The sequence below is a fragment of the Prinia subflava genome, chromosome 3 (genome assembly GCF_021018805.1).
Source record: "Prinia subflava isolate CZ2003 ecotype Zambia chromosome 3, Cam_Psub_1.2, whole genome shotgun sequence".
Lineage (NCBI taxonomy): Eukaryota > Metazoa > Chordata > Aves > Passeriformes > Cisticolidae > Prinia > Prinia subflava.
The window spans coordinates 31,301,632-31,319,727 of record NC_086249.1 but is presented as its reverse complement, the minus strand read 5'-3'; the positions used below and the strand labels follow the sequence as shown (position 1 = coordinate 31,319,727).

General features: G+C 38.3%; 1 protein-coding gene across 5 annotated transcripts in view; it reads right to left on the bottom strand.

The window, feature by feature from the left end:
- The window catches only part of CEP126 (centrosomal protein 126), a 55,228-nt gene extending 37,211 nt beyond the window's left edge, over nucleotides 1-18,017 (bottom strand). For 2 of the 5 annotated variants that reach the window (XM_063394543.1, XM_063394544.1), the window contains exons 1-5: nucleotides 16,296-18,014; nucleotides 15,329-15,454; nucleotides 6,673-6,818; nucleotides 5,174-5,294; nucleotides 1,760-1,958 (exon numbers count right to left, since the gene is read on the bottom strand). In XM_063394543.1, the coding sequence (XP_063250613.1) occupies nucleotides 1,760-1,958; nucleotides 5,174-5,294; nucleotides 6,673-6,818; nucleotides 15,329-15,454; nucleotides 16,296-16,390 (687 nt within the window). In that variant the 5' untranslated portion in view covers nucleotides 16,391-18,014. Of the gene's footprint in view, nucleotides 1-1,759; nucleotides 1,959-5,173; nucleotides 5,295-6,672; nucleotides 6,819-15,328; nucleotides 15,455-16,295 lie in introns of all 5 variants that reach the window. The other 3 variants (XM_063394540.1, XM_063394541.1, XM_063394542.1) reach the window with 2 other exon arrangements.
- Between the last annotated feature and the right edge of the window lie 79 nt (nucleotides 18,018-18,096).

Below are 18,096 nucleotides of genomic sequence, written 5' to 3'. Positions count from 1 at the left end.
AGAGTCCAATGCATGCAATTTCAAGAAAGCAAATCCAAATGTCTGAAGTATAAATATTTACATTTTGAAATTATTCATCAGAGGGAAGAAGCTGAGCAACCCCTAGTGGTAGCAGAAAAATATCTTCTGGAAAAAAAGCAAAAATTTTTACAGGTATTGTCAAAAATACATTAATTCTTAAACACAAATTCCTATATTATATGCAGAGTCCAAAGTTGATGATAACCTTTATAAAAAACTAAAGGCAAAAAATTATGCATGACTCATAGCTGTTTTTCCCTAGAATTCAATTAGGAAGTGATAATTCTGTTTGATAAAACACTCCAGTATAGAAGTCTTAAAATACATTTAGAAGAATCTTTTGTTTTGTTTTCTAATTCTAAGATGTTCTAATGCAGCTACTGCCAAATTCAGCATCATCATGTAGGGAGGGATTTGCAAACTCTCTACCGGTGAAATGCAAATATGATATTAAAAAAAAAAAAAAAAAGCTTAGAGCTTTTTGTATTTTTGCAAAGTGGTTATCTAGATTTCAGTTTTATCAGCCCTCATCTATAAATTGTCACTTTCTCTTCCTTCTTTTATGCTTAGAAATAAGAAAGAGCACTGCCAGTACAAACTATACTTTCTCTCCATTTAGCTTTTTTGAACCTCACTCCAGCTGAGTGAGATTTTCTGTGCTAGCCATCAACTGCTCAAGATTTTCATGCATAACCATCAGAACAAAGTAGATACAAAGGCAGAGACGAATGCTCCTAGAAACATCAATATCAGACCATATCTGAACCCTCTAAAGTCTTTCACAAGTTATCCATGCACTTGTATTAAAAGGAAAAGCCCCTGCTCTATGGCCACCAATGATTCCATGCCTCCAGCCATGACCAAAATAGAGGGACAGGCTTCATGGAGTCCAGGTCATTTCAGACACCACTACTCTGGACACCAATAAATATTACAGAAATAAAAGAATGAGCCCCAAAGTATGCCCTCTTTTTTCCAGCAAATGTAATGTTGAGGACAGTATTTCCAAAATCAAATACAACACTGAGGCATAAAATCACACTTAAGGGTGCACAACTAAAACTTGCTTTAGAGTTCATTTCTTGATTTTCACTGTTTCTAAGGTGACTTTTTGAATTGATTTTCAATCTAAAAATTAGTTTAGCTAATAAAAGCTCGTTGCTGGAACACCCGCAGCTATTCCAAAGGTGAAAAAAGGGATCTCAAGAGAATTGAAGTCAATCTCTCACATATCACCACACAATGGGAAAAAAACAACCAAACAAACAAATCCTCCAGCATTTGACATGCCATTATAATACTGCTACAGCATTTTGTGCTAAGCTACCACAATCAGCAGAAACTTGAGTGTGCACTGAAAATCATCAATTTAAGTTGAGAGGTAGCACAAGACTCCTGTGATCAACTAATGGCTACCAATGTCAGAGACAAGAAGTCTGACACACAAATCTTACCTTAACAGGAAAAAAGGAGGAAAAAACATAGCAGGGATCTTGGATGAAATTGTAAAAATATTCTTATAAATATTTTTACAGATCTCTGACTTTTTACTGGAAAATATGTACAATTTTACTAAAAATAATCTATTGATAAGGCATAGTACAGTAGTTTGCCCTCCCAGGTTGTCCAATTGATAAAGACAGCTGAACAGAACTTTCATTTTTTCCACATTCAAGAAACTTTCTGTCACACTCAAAAGCACCTTGCAATGAATCACAGGAAAATGAAAATATCATACCTCCAAATTGTTGAGGTGCTGTTTTTCAAGGAGCTGTTGCATTTCTTTCAGATTTTTCTGGAAGAGAAGTTGGTGAGTATCCATGGCTGTTCTATTGCTCTCCTGTACTGTTTCATCACAGCCCAACATTGCTGAATTCTGCTTCTGATGGGAAGAATCACTTCTACATGCTGATGAGGAAGAAGTGTCATCTGTGGTTCTTGATATAAACAAGCAAATTACTACTTTGTCTTATTTCTATGCATCAACTGTACATTTTAAATATGTTTCTTACCAAAAGTATACACCATCAATAAATGATGAAAAGCCCAACAAATGCTGTTAGTACTGTCTGAAAGTGCCCAACACTCTCCATTTTAAAACTTTTCTTCTTTTATTTATAAATAGAATTTTCTGATTGGGCGATCGCCTCAGGCTGCATTAATATGGAAAATGTCAGCCAACAGTTTGGTAATTTACAGAAACAGAACACAGAGAGTTGTTTTTTTTTAAAGAAGAAAGAAACAAACAGGGCTTTATTTTTCCATAAAGTTGGCTTATGAAGAGTGTAACTATATTGATGCTGTCAATATATATCGTTGGGCCCTGTGACCAGCTCTTAGCTGAAGATATATGTTTCACATATGTACAGAAATTCAATAATCTCTTTCCTTCATTTCTATCCATTTCTTCAGCTTAATGTCTTTCTTCTGAGCCTTCTCATCCTGCACCTAAAATTATCCTTTTTCTTTATAATTTTAGGGCAATGGAAAATGGAAACTTTCAAACTATGAAGATTATTGTTATTTTCCAGGAGATTTATTCAAGATTACAAGAAACCTTGGCTTAATTGCAGTGACCTAAGGAGAACCTAAATGGAATTTATTATTTGTGATGAGATGGCTGACAGCAAAAAGGGAGAACAAATTCAGATATTTATTGATTGAAATCAAAAAACTGCACTGTTTTCTTTTGAATAGCAGATATCCTCCCTATCCTAAAACTTTTTTTTTTTTATTATGGACCAGACTGACTGACACCTGGCCCCAAAAATCTGGTTTGTTGGTTTTTTGGATACACACAACTTTCTTTATATTTATTTGAGTGCTTAGACCATTCATATTTATAAAAATTGCTACATGCTTGGACCATTTATATTTATGAAATTTTCAACATTCCAACTTTTCCATAGACTCTTTTTGATTTGTCATATTAAAGTTTATATGCCAAGACTGAACTCTATCAAACACAGCAATTTTAAGCACCAGCAGAGAAACATATCTGTAAAAAGAGCAGCATGCCATTTACACACCTAATGTACAAACATCCCAGTGTCTGCTGGCTAATGAGTTCTCCAAAATCTTTGCTTTAGCATTCAATAATTAAACACTACTAGAAGGAAAATGGCTCTACTACAGCATGGAATATACTTATTAGATGTTTCAGGACTTTTGCTTTCTCCAAGAGGAGTTAATATGTCTCAGTTGCCTAATTTATTTTTTTACTCCTTTTGAAACACAGACATTATGAATTCTTGAATTTTTAAAATTCACAGATATTCAGTTGGGGCTGAAGCTGTATTCATCTTGCATACTTAATATAGTATTCATTTCCTCCTTTAAGAGGGGACTGTCAATGAATTCTATGCATTCTCTTTCTGAGGAAGAGTAAATTCTAAAGATGACACAAGATTTTTGGCTTCAGTATTTATAGACTTGTAAGAAACAACAGAAATAAGGAAAGGTATATACTACTTCGTACTAGTTAGTTATTACCCATCCCAAATCTCCAATTAAAGAGATTATAAGAAATGTTTAAAGCTTTTCAGCTCAGAACTGGTGAGTTTTGAAGAACCTTCACTGCTCTGAACCTTCTTAATATGCTCTTCTGTTTTATCTGTACTAGCTGTCTTGTGACATCCCAATAGGTGATAGTGGACTCAACTTTTAAACTTTTCTGATGCTGGGGTCACTTATTTTCATTTTTTTTTTCCTTGAGCCATTGCTAATTTCAAACTTACAGAAATATAATTAACTTTGAGATTCTTAGCTCTCTCTCAAATTTGATTACTAGGGGAAAACAAACTGTAAAAGAATATGAACATATAAATTTAATTTCCTTAGGAAATCAGGTAAGGAAAATGAAAACCAGAAAAAGAACACATGTGCTAAAGGATAGTGAATTTTTAAAATTATACAAATGAAAATGGAGTGACAGCACTGTAAGAAATGGTAAGTGGTTTGTACAAGTCCTGAGATACTAACATGTTGCACAAGAAGCAGTTTGAAAAAAAGATGAAAAATAAAGAAAGAAATTATAAAGGCACTGAGATGCTGTCCTTGATCCAGTCTATGAGTGAAACGAGACAAATGATCAGGAAACCTGAGACAGGGTCCAGAAAAATCTGTATTTTTTGACATAAATTAAACTTAAATTTAACAGGTAGATTTCTTGTTTGTTTCTTTGTTTTTTGTTGCTGCTATCTTCCTATGAATGTTGACTAGAAAATAGCATGAGTGTTAAGATCCACGAGTTCCAAAATATTTTCTCAACTGAGCAGTTTATCACCTAAAAATGTGTTAATCAGCAGAGATATGTAAACAAGTTGAGTATTAATGTCACAGTGAAGAACACAGTGAAGCCCAAAAGTAGGGAGACCCCTTTCAGGCAGAATTTCTCTCTATTCTGAACATCTCCACAATTTATATCATGCAGAAAATAACTGAAATGCAGAAAGGAATAACAAAAGAAGCGATAACAAAAACAACCCCCTGAGGTGAAATGGTAAAGAAATGAGAGGTTAGGAAAGGAATAATCAGGAACTAGTAGGAAACGGATCAGATAAATAAACTGTGTATGAAGGAAAATTCTGTTATAACTCAAGGTATTTTAGAAACAGTGCTTGGGTAGAATGAAAAGTATGCAAATAAAATTTTATATGATATAAAATGAAATTACAGGTCAAATTGTTATGAGGACACTCTCAATTCATGTAGAGAATAGGAAATATAGAGGAATGACAGCTGGAAAGAAGATCCTTGGGTGACCATATAAACTTGAGTATCCTTGAATGTCAAAAGGAAAAATATTATGGATAAGAAATCCCCTAGACAGAATAATTCTGAGAACACCAAATGGTTTGATAACCATGGCAATCTGAGTTGGGCTCTAAATGACTGGAGACTGGGTTAGTCTTAACTATTCCCAGAATTCCACTGAGGGAAAAAGGTTTGTGTCATCTCTGCTGTCTTACCAGCTGGACACAAACAACTCGAGGAAATTGCATAATGTTTCATAGGAGAAGTTCAGAGAAATGCTTTTTTTCTTGCCACGAGAGAAATGGCCTACAATTTCTTATAGGTAATTGTCTGCTGTTCATTGAATACAGTAAGAAATTTACTTCCTTTGATCATCAGAGTAAACAGGAATGCTTACCTGAAGTTGACTTTGTTTATGTTTGGCAAGCACAGTCCTGGTGTTAAAACTGATCCTTTAATTTGTTCAAGAGCTTCTTCTAACTGAAAAGCTGCTTTTGTCTGCACAGGAGGGATCAGAGCTAAAAACACACAATGGGGAAAAAGTTTTTTAAAACTGGAATATTTTACCATAAATGGTTTGGAAGTTTGGAAGCCTAAATCCAGTCAGTTACCCAGTAAACTACTGTGTTAAACACAGTAGTTTAGCATTATTAGACATGCAAGAGCACCTCCAGTTTCTCTGAAACAAAGTCCCATTCTATTTAAGTGTTTACAGTCACACATGTATTTAACAGTTTTGCTATTTGCTTTTAAACTGCACTGTCGAAAAAAAATCAGGTTAAAAAAAATCTAACCCTGTTTTTACATCATGATTATTCCAGTCATGCACTAAGCCAAAGTTATGGCTTGCAGATATTTCACAGAAGCCAAATTGTAACGTAATAACTGAACCAGTGGGGAAAGAAGGAGTCCAGACAGGCACAATGTATTGCCACTTTCAAGTGAGTAGAAGTAGGGTAGAGATTAGCAGAGGCAGAATTTCTATAAAGGAAAACCAAGAGAAAAAATTGTGATTCCTTCTATTGCTTCACAGTCTGGGCTGTCAGTAGAGCTATGAAGAAGCCCTAAACCAGTACTGTTCTATTTTGTTATTTTAATCTGACATTCGATCTTGAAGTCAGAGACATTACCTCACAGCTGGCACAACTGCAGTTGGGAGAGTAAATCTGTTAAAGAATACCTAAGTAATAGACCATATCTTAAGCATTTGAACACTGGAAAGTTAACGGGAAATCAGACTTGGCCAATGCTGTTACAAACTCCTGCCAATCTGCACTGATTCCAAGAAAGCAGGAACTGAGCTGAAGTGATCATTGCTTCCCAGCAAAAGAACAGCTTAGAAAGTGGACTAATGAGAAAAAAAAATGAAGTTATGTGCCATATTAATATATGCTAGGACGGCATTTACTTAAGGATAAACCAAATGCACATTTTTGAATATTTTATATTCAATGGTTCCAAAAGGGGACCATTATGCTACCCTAGCAATTGTCAGTGGCCTTGTAACACCTCTCACCCAGCTGTGAAAGCACAGTACTGCAACCAATAAGCACTGCAGTCAAAAAAGTGGGGAAAACCCAGGAAGCTACAATACCTCAAGGAGGTAATGTATTATTGTGACTGGAATATCGTGAAATATCACACAGTACAGTTTTTAGAAAAGAAAAAAAAGTGGTTTTATTTCCCTACCCAATTGTCGTATGTATCAGATCTGAGCTTCTTGTAAGTTATTTTGCTTTCATGAATTCAATTACTTTGAGTGAAGTTAATGGTTCTGTTTACTAATAGAAAAGACTAATGGCCTCAAGAGTACCCTTCCAACTTTAACCATTTTCTGATCCTGTGAATATAAAAACAGTTCTATTGTGAAGAATGGTTAATTTTTAATTGACAAACCTGTTTGCTTGTGCTGAGAAAACGGCTGATGAGCACATCGGACTTTAGCAGTTGCCTCCTGAAATTTGATTCTCCTCTGCTGCAGAACTTGTTCTCTAAACCTTTGTTCTTTTGCTTCTTCTTCCTTCTGTCGTTCTTCGAAGGCTCTGTATTTATGAAGCAAAAGCAGATAATTCCTATGTTTATGAATTGCATTTACCAAAATATTAGTAACTTACTTGCTTACCAACTTGCCATTTTAGTACAAAAGCCAGCTTGTCCATAAATTAAATGCTATTAACTTCAGCACAGCTGGATTTTTACAGCTTGTCGAATTTAAATGGGACAGTGGGTGGTGAAGAAGAGTCACAATGTATTTTTATTTTTCAGCCTATCTGGGGATTTGATTATTTTTTATATGTGAATTAAACCAATGCAGACTTAACCAGTTCTTTTCACCAATGTGACTTTTATTACAGCCTTTACAATACCACGTAAGTGGTATTACAGCAAGCAGATCAGTAGGAAGGTTACCTGCAAATGCTCTGTGTGTGCTTTTCACAAGCTGTTGGGGAAATCATAACAGCCTAAAAGTTGTTATTTAGAAATCACACAAAGGAACTACAGCTTTTATCTATAAATATGCAAGAGTAAGTATCAAGTTGTAGTTAAGAAGCTTCCTGAAAGACAATCAGTTTAGCAGTACAAAATGGGACAAAGCAGTAACACAAAACTATAATTGACAGAATCTGTTGTTATTAAAAAATATGTTAAATGTGTGCTCTTACTGATTAGAAAGCAAAGCAGGCTCTAGTCAAAAAACCCATCATCACAAAAGTTTCCTTCAGTAGGTGTGAGCTTCATGAAGCTGTGTGGAATCTTTTCTTCTGCAGACAGAATCATCAACTTTTACTGACAAACTAGCTCCCTGAGTGAAATATACCCAGAATATTTTTTGGCACAGTGCCTATGTAAGAAAGTCATATTTAATGATTTTAAACTAAAAGAGGGTAAATTCAGACTACATATAAGGAAGAACTTTTTTACAGGGAGGGTGGTGAAACACGAGCAGATCACCCAGAGAGGTTGTAGATGCTCCATCCCTGGAAACATTCTGTTCTAAAAGCAGTAATACTATATAAGTAATTGTCTTCACCTGAAACTTCCAAAGCCTGCCATGAAAAGATCACTACAGTTGGGAGCTTCCCATCTGTGCATTAGAAATGTCATTTAACAGGTCACTAGTACTCTAAGTAGGATCCCCCTCTAGCCAGCATTAGTGGAAAGAAATGTTTAGCCATCGGTTCTTTGTTTCTCTTATCACAATAAGATACCTTCCTATAACTCTAATCACTAGCAGTTGCTTCATGATTCTTCTTGCTTAATGGAGCAAAGCTGCTACTTCACAGAACTACTCCTTAATTCAAGCTATTTTAATTATTCTTCCCTTTGCTTTTCAGGGAAAAAGTTCAAACTGAAATATTCAACTTGACCCTCTCTAGTGTCCCTTCAAAGTAATGACTGATCTCCTGTGAAAACAAACACAAAAATAATTTTAAATAGGTACTTTTTATTTTAGAAAGCTTAAAGGCTGTAATTGCACAATAGTAAAAAAATAGAAGAACTGCCAACTAATTCCCAAGTACACACTTATGCAGGAATATCCACTTTAATCCACTTGGAAGCCAAAGCATAGCAGAGAGGGAGAAAGAACTTTTCCTATTTTTAAAACCCATATATACATAGCTGTCAAAACATGTTAGAACTAAAAAATAGAACTAGAGTTCCTTGTCCACTTACAGTATTCCTGAATTTTACTGTAAAATCTAATACAGAAATCTGCAATTTTATCTTGAGTAAGTGAAAATCACAAGAGAGGAAATGGACTTTCTTATCCTCATAAGTACTTTAAACACATCCTTCTTGATGCCCTTTAATATCTCTAGAAGCTGATCAAGAGGGCCTTCAGTTGAACTGTAGTTGTTAAATTCAGACATGTGGGAAATCCTACAATTTTACACCTGGAGTAATTCCAGCATATAACACCAAAATGGAAAAAAGTCAATTCTGACAGAGTATTTTTTTTTTAATTATTTTGAATATGACTTAGCTGCACTCTTCCACATTCCTAATAACGAGTATTAAAAAGAGGACTGTTGTTCCATATGGCTGGGAATGAGCAAGCCCAAATGCTGATGCAAGAGGTCTTTTTCAGCACAGCTCATCATGATCACTATTTGGTTTGGATCAAGACAAGAAGGATAAAAAAATTCCTTATTTTAATGTAAGGAAATGCATTAAAGTTATTCCGTGAAGCCTTATTAACTTCTTGACCTTGCAGAATGTAAATTGTAACACCCAGGTGCATTACATAAAATAAATAATTTTAAAAATGCACATTTACATCTTACAGAAAAACAGTTAAAACAAATGTTTGTTCATGCACTCTCCTTAAGCCACCAGCTTAGGTTCCTATCACAGATGTAGCATTGGCAAAAGAGTATGGCTTTAAGATGGATAGTTAGCAGAAGAATTTCCTGACTGGTGTTTTTTTAACCCAAATTTTCTGTCTACTATAAACAACCGAGTGGTGCAGCAATTTTTGAAATGGCTGCCAAAATATTTATGGAGAATTTGGAAACTTAAAGTACTTAGCTGTCTCACATATACAGACATTATGTGGAAGGCATTTTTATGTTAAAAACAGTATGACTAGATGGTGGAACTATTTCCTGGTTAATTTTATTAAATTGTCTTCACAGTGAAGTGATAGATGCCACATTCCCAGGTGGATTAAATGCTTACTACTACCTTGGATGAAACTTATAATTAAAAAAGGAATATATACAATGTGTATGGAATGCTATGAAATGAACCTTTTGATATTGAATTGATATTATTCTTTCATTGCCATATCATGTTGCAAACCAGTGCACAGTAACTTTAAAATTGAGGTAGGGAGATATTTGTATGGTCAATGACTACAGTAGGATCAAGAAATGGCCAGAATGCCATGTCACACTCAAAATTCCCTTCATGGGCAAACAGGAAGCAATCTTACGTCCATAAAAAGATCTGTGGAAATTGCCCAAAAATCAATTTTTTTATCTGAGACACTTACCAAGACCAGGAACACATATTAAATCTATTCCTTCATCTTTGATTATCATATGCTAAATACAAAAAGAGAGCCTGAAATTTCTGTGAGCGCTTCAGAAGAACCAACCCTTACAATACTGTGTGGGCTCACAGAGGGCTGTCCTGCAATATTCCCCAAAGGTCCACAGGAGGGCTGCCTGCACTATGTACCAGTTGTCACATTCCCAGTCTTGTTCATAGGTAAAACCCAGGCACACCTTATACAGTCAAGCTTTTTTTTTTTTTGTTAGCATAATTCAAGTCTTAAGAGTCTAATTATTACTAATTATTACTTAAGAGTCTTATTATTACTAATCCAGAATTGTTACTGGGAAACAATAAGACTGTTAGAATATTACTATGCAGAAAACGGCTCAATAATAGTGATAAAACAGTTTGACCTGTTATTCACATTGAGTTTCTATCCCTTTTCCTGATGCTTATTCTTGCATTGCTCTTTTGCATCCCAAGGCTTGTAGTTTTATTCTGGTTGTGCTGGAGCGTTAGGGTGAATTGGCAGCGTCTGGACTCCCTTCAGCAGGAACAACATGATCTTCATGTAAATGCTTTCCTCTCCCTCACCTTAGGATCCACTTGGAGTCATTTTTATATTTTCTAATATACTTTTACACTTCTGGTCTATTGTTGTAAATCTGTAGCACCACAGTACCTCCAAATATTCCATACCTGGTGCCTTCTACGTATGTTCAAAGCTGTTCTTCTCTTCTCTTTGTTACCTCTAAAAACTCAGATCTAGTTCTGCATTTCTTTAGCTGACTATTGGTGAGTATAGCCGTGGGATCCCCAGTGCCAAGCCTGTGTGCCATCTCTTACCATCCTGCCTGTACTCCTCCATGCCATATCCTGCACCTCCAGTTTTCAAAACCTCTGCTACTGAACCAGGCTTGCATTTCTCTACACTACTTCATTATTTTAGAGTGATAAATATCTCATTCTCTGCATAGAATAACTGCTTCTTACTGCTGTCTATATAAAACTATGGTCATAGGATAAAAAGATAAACAAAGGCAAAATAAATTAGCCACAGACACCTGGTCTTTTAGGGAGATTGCTGTTACAGCTGAACCAAGCAAAACAAAGCTGCTGTCAGGTCAAGAAAAGTTCAAAGAGAGCAAGCTTGGCAAGCATCTGTTCCAAGGCCCTGCAAATTCAGCACAATCCTGTGGCCCATTATCAGAAATGGCAATACTGCATTTCAAGTCCACATGGTTACAGTGATCATCTACTTTTCACAGTTCCATTCTGATGCAGAAAGAAACACAAAATCCTTAACACTCTACCCTCTCTGTTTACCAGGTGCTGACATTGTTCTTGTATTTCGGGCTATAGACTACTTTTCATTATCTATCACACAACTGATGAATGATTCAAAGGGCTTTTATTAAATAATCAATGTTAATCAGCCAGTAGGTGGAGCACAAAGCTTGTGCATATATTGAAAATAAAGTATTACAGAAAGAACAACAGATTGGGAATAGATTGGACATTGCTATAGATTTCCTCCACCAGTTTCAACAGATAGTTATTAGCTATTTCAAGGTAATTCAAAATGCTGAACCAAAATAAGGTTTATTTTAAAATGCACATAGACAATTGCAATTCTGCTATCTGCAGACAGTAACATTACAGTAAAATGGGACACACATTTTGCACTGAGCACTACCAGCACGAAGTCTATAGCCCACAGCAAAACTAACTGTTGGTATTTAGAAAACATTATGTTATAGAAACATAAAATATAGTATCCTATTCATTTGCATCAAGTATGTGCTTAGTCAGTAGCTCTTATTTCTAGAATACTGTTATTTAAACAAAATATCTGCCAGCTACTGTCCCAGAGAATATTTGTTTCTTAATCTGATCTTGAAATTGCAAATTTATCTATCAGTGAGACAATAAAGAAATTAGTCTTGATACTCAAGCAACTTGTATAAACTGTAGGGTAGTGGTTTTTGCTGTGTTTAAGTACTGTTGTTAACACAAAACTAAGGAGCTTGGTCAGTACAAGAGATGCCAAGAAACAGATGACATCAGGGGGTTTGAAAAAGATCTGTGATTTAAGTTACTGAGACTTTTATTTCCAAAGCTATCCTTGTTCTTTCTGACCAAGTGATGTTTTTGTCTTTTACTACTAAACCATATAACTGAGTATAGCTTATAGAAGATGAGTATTTTTAATGCCGAAGTTGCTGCATTTTAGAAATACTGACAACAAATCAACAGTAGACTGTCAAGGAAAATTTCATTACAAGTACATATAGAAAAGGTTGAAAACAGAAGACCTCAACCTGCAAGAGCCTTGCATATGAATATGCAGGTCTCATTAGCTTAAAAAGTGCTTTGGTACAAACTTGTTTAAAGGAGATCTGCTGGAGGTTCCTGAAAAAAAACACAAGGAAAAACTCACAGAAATGTTTTCCTCCACAAAGCAATATGAAGAGAATTAACCTAAATGACACAAGATTAAGGAGAGAGCAGAAACTATCCTATAACTTCACTAGAGCGTCTTTCTAAAGGGAATTCACGGCTTTTACTTTTTTAGTAGAAAATTTATAAACTTAAGGTTGACACTAAATTTGGTTAAGCTTGATCAACTTCATAAAATTCTACAAAGAAAGGGTGAGAGGAGAGCAGTAGATATTGTCTGCTAGACTCTACTAAGGCTGCTGGTACTGTCTCCTCTATGATCCCCATAAACGAGATGCTGCTGTACAGGCTGAATTAGCAGAGTGAGGTGGAATGTAAATGGTCGGAATGGTCAGGCCCAGAGGGAGGTGATTAGTGGCACGAAGCCCCAGTGGAGGCCAGTGCATAATGGCAAATCCTACAAGTCAGTACCAGGCCAAATCCTCTTTAACATCTTCATTAAACATAGAAACATAGAACCATTTGGGTTAGAAACAACCTCTAGGATCATCAGCATCCATCAAACCCAGCATGGCCAAGTCCACCACTAAACCATGTCTTGAAGTATACAACGTACACCCACCCCAATGGGAAGCCTTTTCCAGTGCTTGACAACCATCTCCATGAAGAAAATTTTCCTATCTAAACCTCCCGTGATGCAATTCGAGGCCATTTCCTCTCATGCTGTACCACTTGTTTCTTGAGAGAAGGGACCAACCTTGCAGCAAAGAAGGTCAATGGTATCCTGAACTGCACCAGACAAAGCTTAGCCAGCAAGTAAAGGGAAGTGATGCTTCCCCCCTGCTCAGCACTAGGCAGGCCACAGCTGAAGGACTGTGTCCAGCTCTGGGCTCCTCAGTACAAGAGAGACATGGACAGACTGGACACAGTCCAATCAAGGGCCACAGAAATGGTGAAGGGACTGAGAATATAGGAGAAAAGGCTGAAAGATCTGGGACTGATCAGCCTGGAGAAGAAAAGGCTCAAAGGAAACTTATTAATGTCTATAAATACCTGGAAGGAAGGAGCAAAGAGAAGAGAGCCAGGCTGTCTTCAGCGATGCCTGCAGACAGGACCAAACTGAAATGCAGAAGTTTCCTTTGGAATACCAGGAAACACTTTTTTTTTTGGCAAGGATGACAGCACTGACACAGATAGCCCTGAGAGCTTGTAGAGCCTCCATTCCTGGAATAGCTCAAAAGCTACTCCTGGGCAACCAGCTATAGGTGGCCCTTCCTGAGTGGAGGTGTTCAACCAGAAGATTATGTTTTGAAATCATACACTAGCAGTACCAAGAGTAACTCCTGATACATGCCTGTAAGCCCTGGCAGGGAGAATTTTGGGTGCCAGGTGAGAATGTGGATCTTAAGAACGTCATACTACCCTTGAGAAACCATCATCGTATCTAGCACCTTTACATGTGTAAGAAAGTTAATGGAATTTGATTCATAGGCTTGAGACATGACCTGAGGGTTAATCGATCAATTCCTACCTGCATAACAGCCAGAAAAAAAATCTAGATTCAGGGAACTCTATTTTCAAATTACTTTCCTGCACATATGCAGTGACCCTTAATTTTTAACTATATATGTCACAGCATATAACATTGTATGCACTTACTACCTTTCTAACATTAAACAACTCACTCCTTTTCAGTTCTTAGGAGAAAACTTGTTACCACAGACTTCCATTTGAACTGCTTATTGTGCCAATAATTATGCCATTTTTAATTATCACAAATTGAAATTACTTCATTTAATGAATACCATACCTAAATTTTTAAGTGGCTCACCTGAGTAACTTGGATTTATACTATATTTCTTAAAGCTGCAATGCAACACATATGGAAATGTATTTATGTATCTATGAGTATTACTTTAACTACACCAGTCTGTCAAAAATATGCAGGCTGTCTGGTATTTGCTTTTACATTAGAGTATAATATTTCAAGACCAGTAATACAATAAACAGTGTTCATCTGAGATGTGTAGCATTACAGTGATTCTGTTCCAGAAAATGAAATTAGGTATTTAATTTTTCAACTGAGACTCAGTTTATTATCTGCAAAGGTTGTGGGTCGCACTCCATCTTTAATTACTCACAGGTGATTATATCTCCTCTTCCATTTTTCATTATATTTCAAAATATAAGTTGATAGCACATACTGTCAGGCTGAAATGGCAACATAAACGATATATACCCCCTCTCTTAGGAACATATGCCAGTAAGTAAATGTTGTACAACAGAAGTCATCTGATAGAGGAACTGTGGGGTACGAACATGAACAAGTTAACAAGAGGCAGAGGAAGCTGGTCTGAGGCTGGAGACTTCCAAGGAGGGACCCATCTACCCCTCCAGTACGCACAGCTGAGCCCCCTGTATGTGTAAGCATCACCTCAGTGCGAGGGAAAAGACCTCTATGCCCACTAAACTACTTACAGCACTTCACTGAAACATTTCAGTGCATAAGTTACCTAATCCATTTGTCACAGAATATTGCATGGCTTTGCATTCTCATGTACGCAGAAGACAGACTATGCAAAGCTCTGTTTAAAATGTCAGTACAAAATAACTTTATTACAAGTATAATCCTGTACAAGAAAAATGTTGCTTTTTGTTTATTGGGAAGTGGGAGCTCAAAGCTTCGCCACGAAGGGGAGGCTGTGCAGCTGTTACGCCATGCAGACAGGAAAGCTCACACTTCAGAAGGCAACAACTGCCTGCTGCTGGCCCACTCTGCACAGCTGAGTCATTTTTTGTACATCCGTTGAAGCTAATAAAAGCCAGAATACTTAGAAATGCAGATCAGACCCATAAGATGAAAGTGCTACTTGGCTATAGTTTATATGAGATGTGACTACAGTGAGTTTCCAAAAATTAGTGACCAAACGAGAATGTTGCTCTTTTTATGTTTTATTTGTCCTATAGCAAGGAGCTGGATTGGTGAAACTTTTCAGCTTAGATTCCTCTAGGCCAAAGCAGGGAGCTATTTATCAAAGTGAACATGAAAATAGTAGAGATATATTGATCTGTCTCAAAATTTTGACTCTTTTTGCTATGGTTTTCTCTTTTTTTTTTACAATCCTCCATTAAAGGAACCCTAGATACTTGCCTTCTTCTTCTGTTTGTCTCCATCAAGTATTTCATTGCCTTGCTCCGATGTATTTTTTGATCCTCTTTCAATGCTCGACGTTCTTCTTGTAAATCTTGTTCAAAATGAAATATTAAATCTCTACCCCTAAGACTGTGTTAAGGACAATGGAAACTGGATGGAACAGCTCATTCAAAGATGTAATAGCCTGTGGGATTGACCTTATATAGAGTAGGTCCCAAAATTTTATGTTACAGTCATAACTAAAATTATGCTCATCCAGAAAAAAAATATAATTGCATTTTATTTTTAAAGGAATTTTAGAAGAGGCTTTTCACTCATCTTTCATGATACCACCAGCTGAAAAATCCCACCTTTATTTCATTCAGTTCATTTGAAGGCTCATTTTGTGTAGTTATCTAAACCTGTAACATAAGGATGCAGGTATGACAGGGAAACTGTTAAATGGTAAACACCTCTCCCCACACCCTAAAGGATTAGTTGTTTACACTGAAATTGATTACCATCACTAAATAAAAGCTCTCCACAGAGCGAGATCAGCCCTGCATCATGCCAGTAATTACTTTAGTATCACTGTGCAGGCGGATCTTAAGAGTTTGCGTCAGTAGTTCTTACTACTAAAATTCAAAAAGTAAGAACCCACACACAAGTTAGGATGGAAAACACTATTCCTAGTGGCATAATCTCCTAGAAGAGGGAAAACAAGAAAACTCTTGTTTTCGTTGCTTGAGAAGTCAGCTTTCCCACGGCAGTTTAAACCCCGCAATGTACAAGTTTTAATTTGAAGACACCCCTGGGGCGGTCGCTGACCGCGGGGCAGGGCGGAGGCTGGCACATCGCCGCGCCGGCCCCGCCGCCGCCCCACAGGGGCCCCACGCAGCCCCGCGACCCCGGCCCCCTTCGCGGGCCTTGGCCGGCCCCGAGAAACGCCGGGCCCCGGCGGTCGGGACCGCCTCGGGAAGGATACACAGGGACGCTCCGCCGCCCTCCCCCGCCGTCCTGCGCGGCCCCGGCGAGGAGCTGCCCCCGCGCCGCCCCGCCGGCCTTCCCGCCGGGCTCCATCCAGCGCCCGGGTCAGCGCCGCGCCCGCTCCGCCGCCAGCGCCGGGCCCGCTCTGCGCGTCCCGCCCGCCTCGTGGCAACCGGCGACGCCGCTTCCTTCGCAACGGGGCGGGGCCGCGGCGCCCGGGGAGCGGCGCCGGGGAGAGGGCTCGGTGGCGCAGCCATTGCTGCCTTCGAGGCGGGCGCAGGGGCCGGGACCCGCCTCGCCCGGCAGCTCCTTGCCAGTGCCACGGTGGGAGCCACGCGTGGCCGTCGCGCCGCGCTGTCCCCGAGGGCCCGTCCCGTCCGGGACAGCGGTGCCAGGGACGGTGCTGGGCTCTCACTGGGCTTTCCGTCCTCTGCAGCGCTGTAACCGCGGGATGCGCTTTAGAAGCCCCAAACACACCCGGGGCCGAGCGAACGCGTTCCCGTGGGCAGACACCGCCCCGGTACCGCATGCGGGTTTGCAGAGCCCTGCCGCTGCCGCTTAGGCCTGTGGAAGCCTTGGAGTTAACACCATAAAATAAACTTTTTTTTTTTTCTTAAACTACAGGCTGCAGAAATAACAATAGGAACAACAACCACCACAAGATTTTTTTTGTGCATCAGTTGGTGCACAAAATTGTTAATATTATAGAAGAACACTAGAAATTCCATATAGTTATGCAAAGAAAAAAAAATAAAACCCCCCAGTTTGTTCTTAAGACTGCAAATTTATTTTTTCTTTTTTTTTTTTTTCTAAGCAGAGCAGGGTGTGTTGGGCTATTGCCCTGCCGCTTGGATGAGCTGTCAGCAATAGGCTAAATGCCTTGGTGATTTCCTGGCGAGACATTTCTTGGCTGGTGTATTTATGCTTAAACCAATTCGTCGTCTTTTTTTTTTTTTTTTTTTTTTTTTAAATTTTTTCAGTATGCAGCTGTTTGTCTTTGACTAGGAAGGTAAAAATAGTACTCTGCATTAAAAATACTTGTATCCACAGACCCCTCCCCTGTATTTGTAGCACAGTTGGGGAAGTGGGTGTTGCTGTTAGCATTTTACAGTCAAGACCATTGGTGGTCAGGTTGCCAAATGTGTTAAATATTTGTAGTATCCCAGTTACTGCAGTTGAGAAGATGACCCTAAAATGGAAGTCTTCCACCTATAGTTCAGAAAACCACCCCCAAATTCACCACTTCTTTGCCCCGTCTGCTCTGTTGTGTTGCAGAAGAGGGAAAAGTGGTTGTCAATTCACCTCTGTGTGCTTTTCAACCACCCACACACACATTTTAAATCCCAGTTTAGGCTGATAAAATGCGCTGTTTCATTTAGGATGCAGTAGAAGGCTTTATCGGGATGGAGAACTGAGGCACCCAAGCAGAATTGAGGCAGAGCTGGGAAACTGCAGAATTTGGGTTTGTGTCACACCTAGGAAGAGTGAAGGTCGTGGTCAACTCATGCCACTGACAGAATTGGAGCTTCCTTAGATTTACTAAAAATTTTGAGCTAACTTAGCACAACTTGCAGCTTCACCTTAAGATATCTTCTGAGGTTCAGAACTAAGTATAGTGTTTATTCATATTTCTGTCTTTCTCTTGTTTACTTTTATTAAGTCTTCACAGTCCTTCTTTACGGCTTGGATAATTTCTCCCCATGAGTAACCTCACATCTTTCAGACTGTGGGTCAAGAATGTGACAAGCTGAGGGCCATGTAATTCACATGTGTACGATTATTCTAGGACAGCAAGAAAC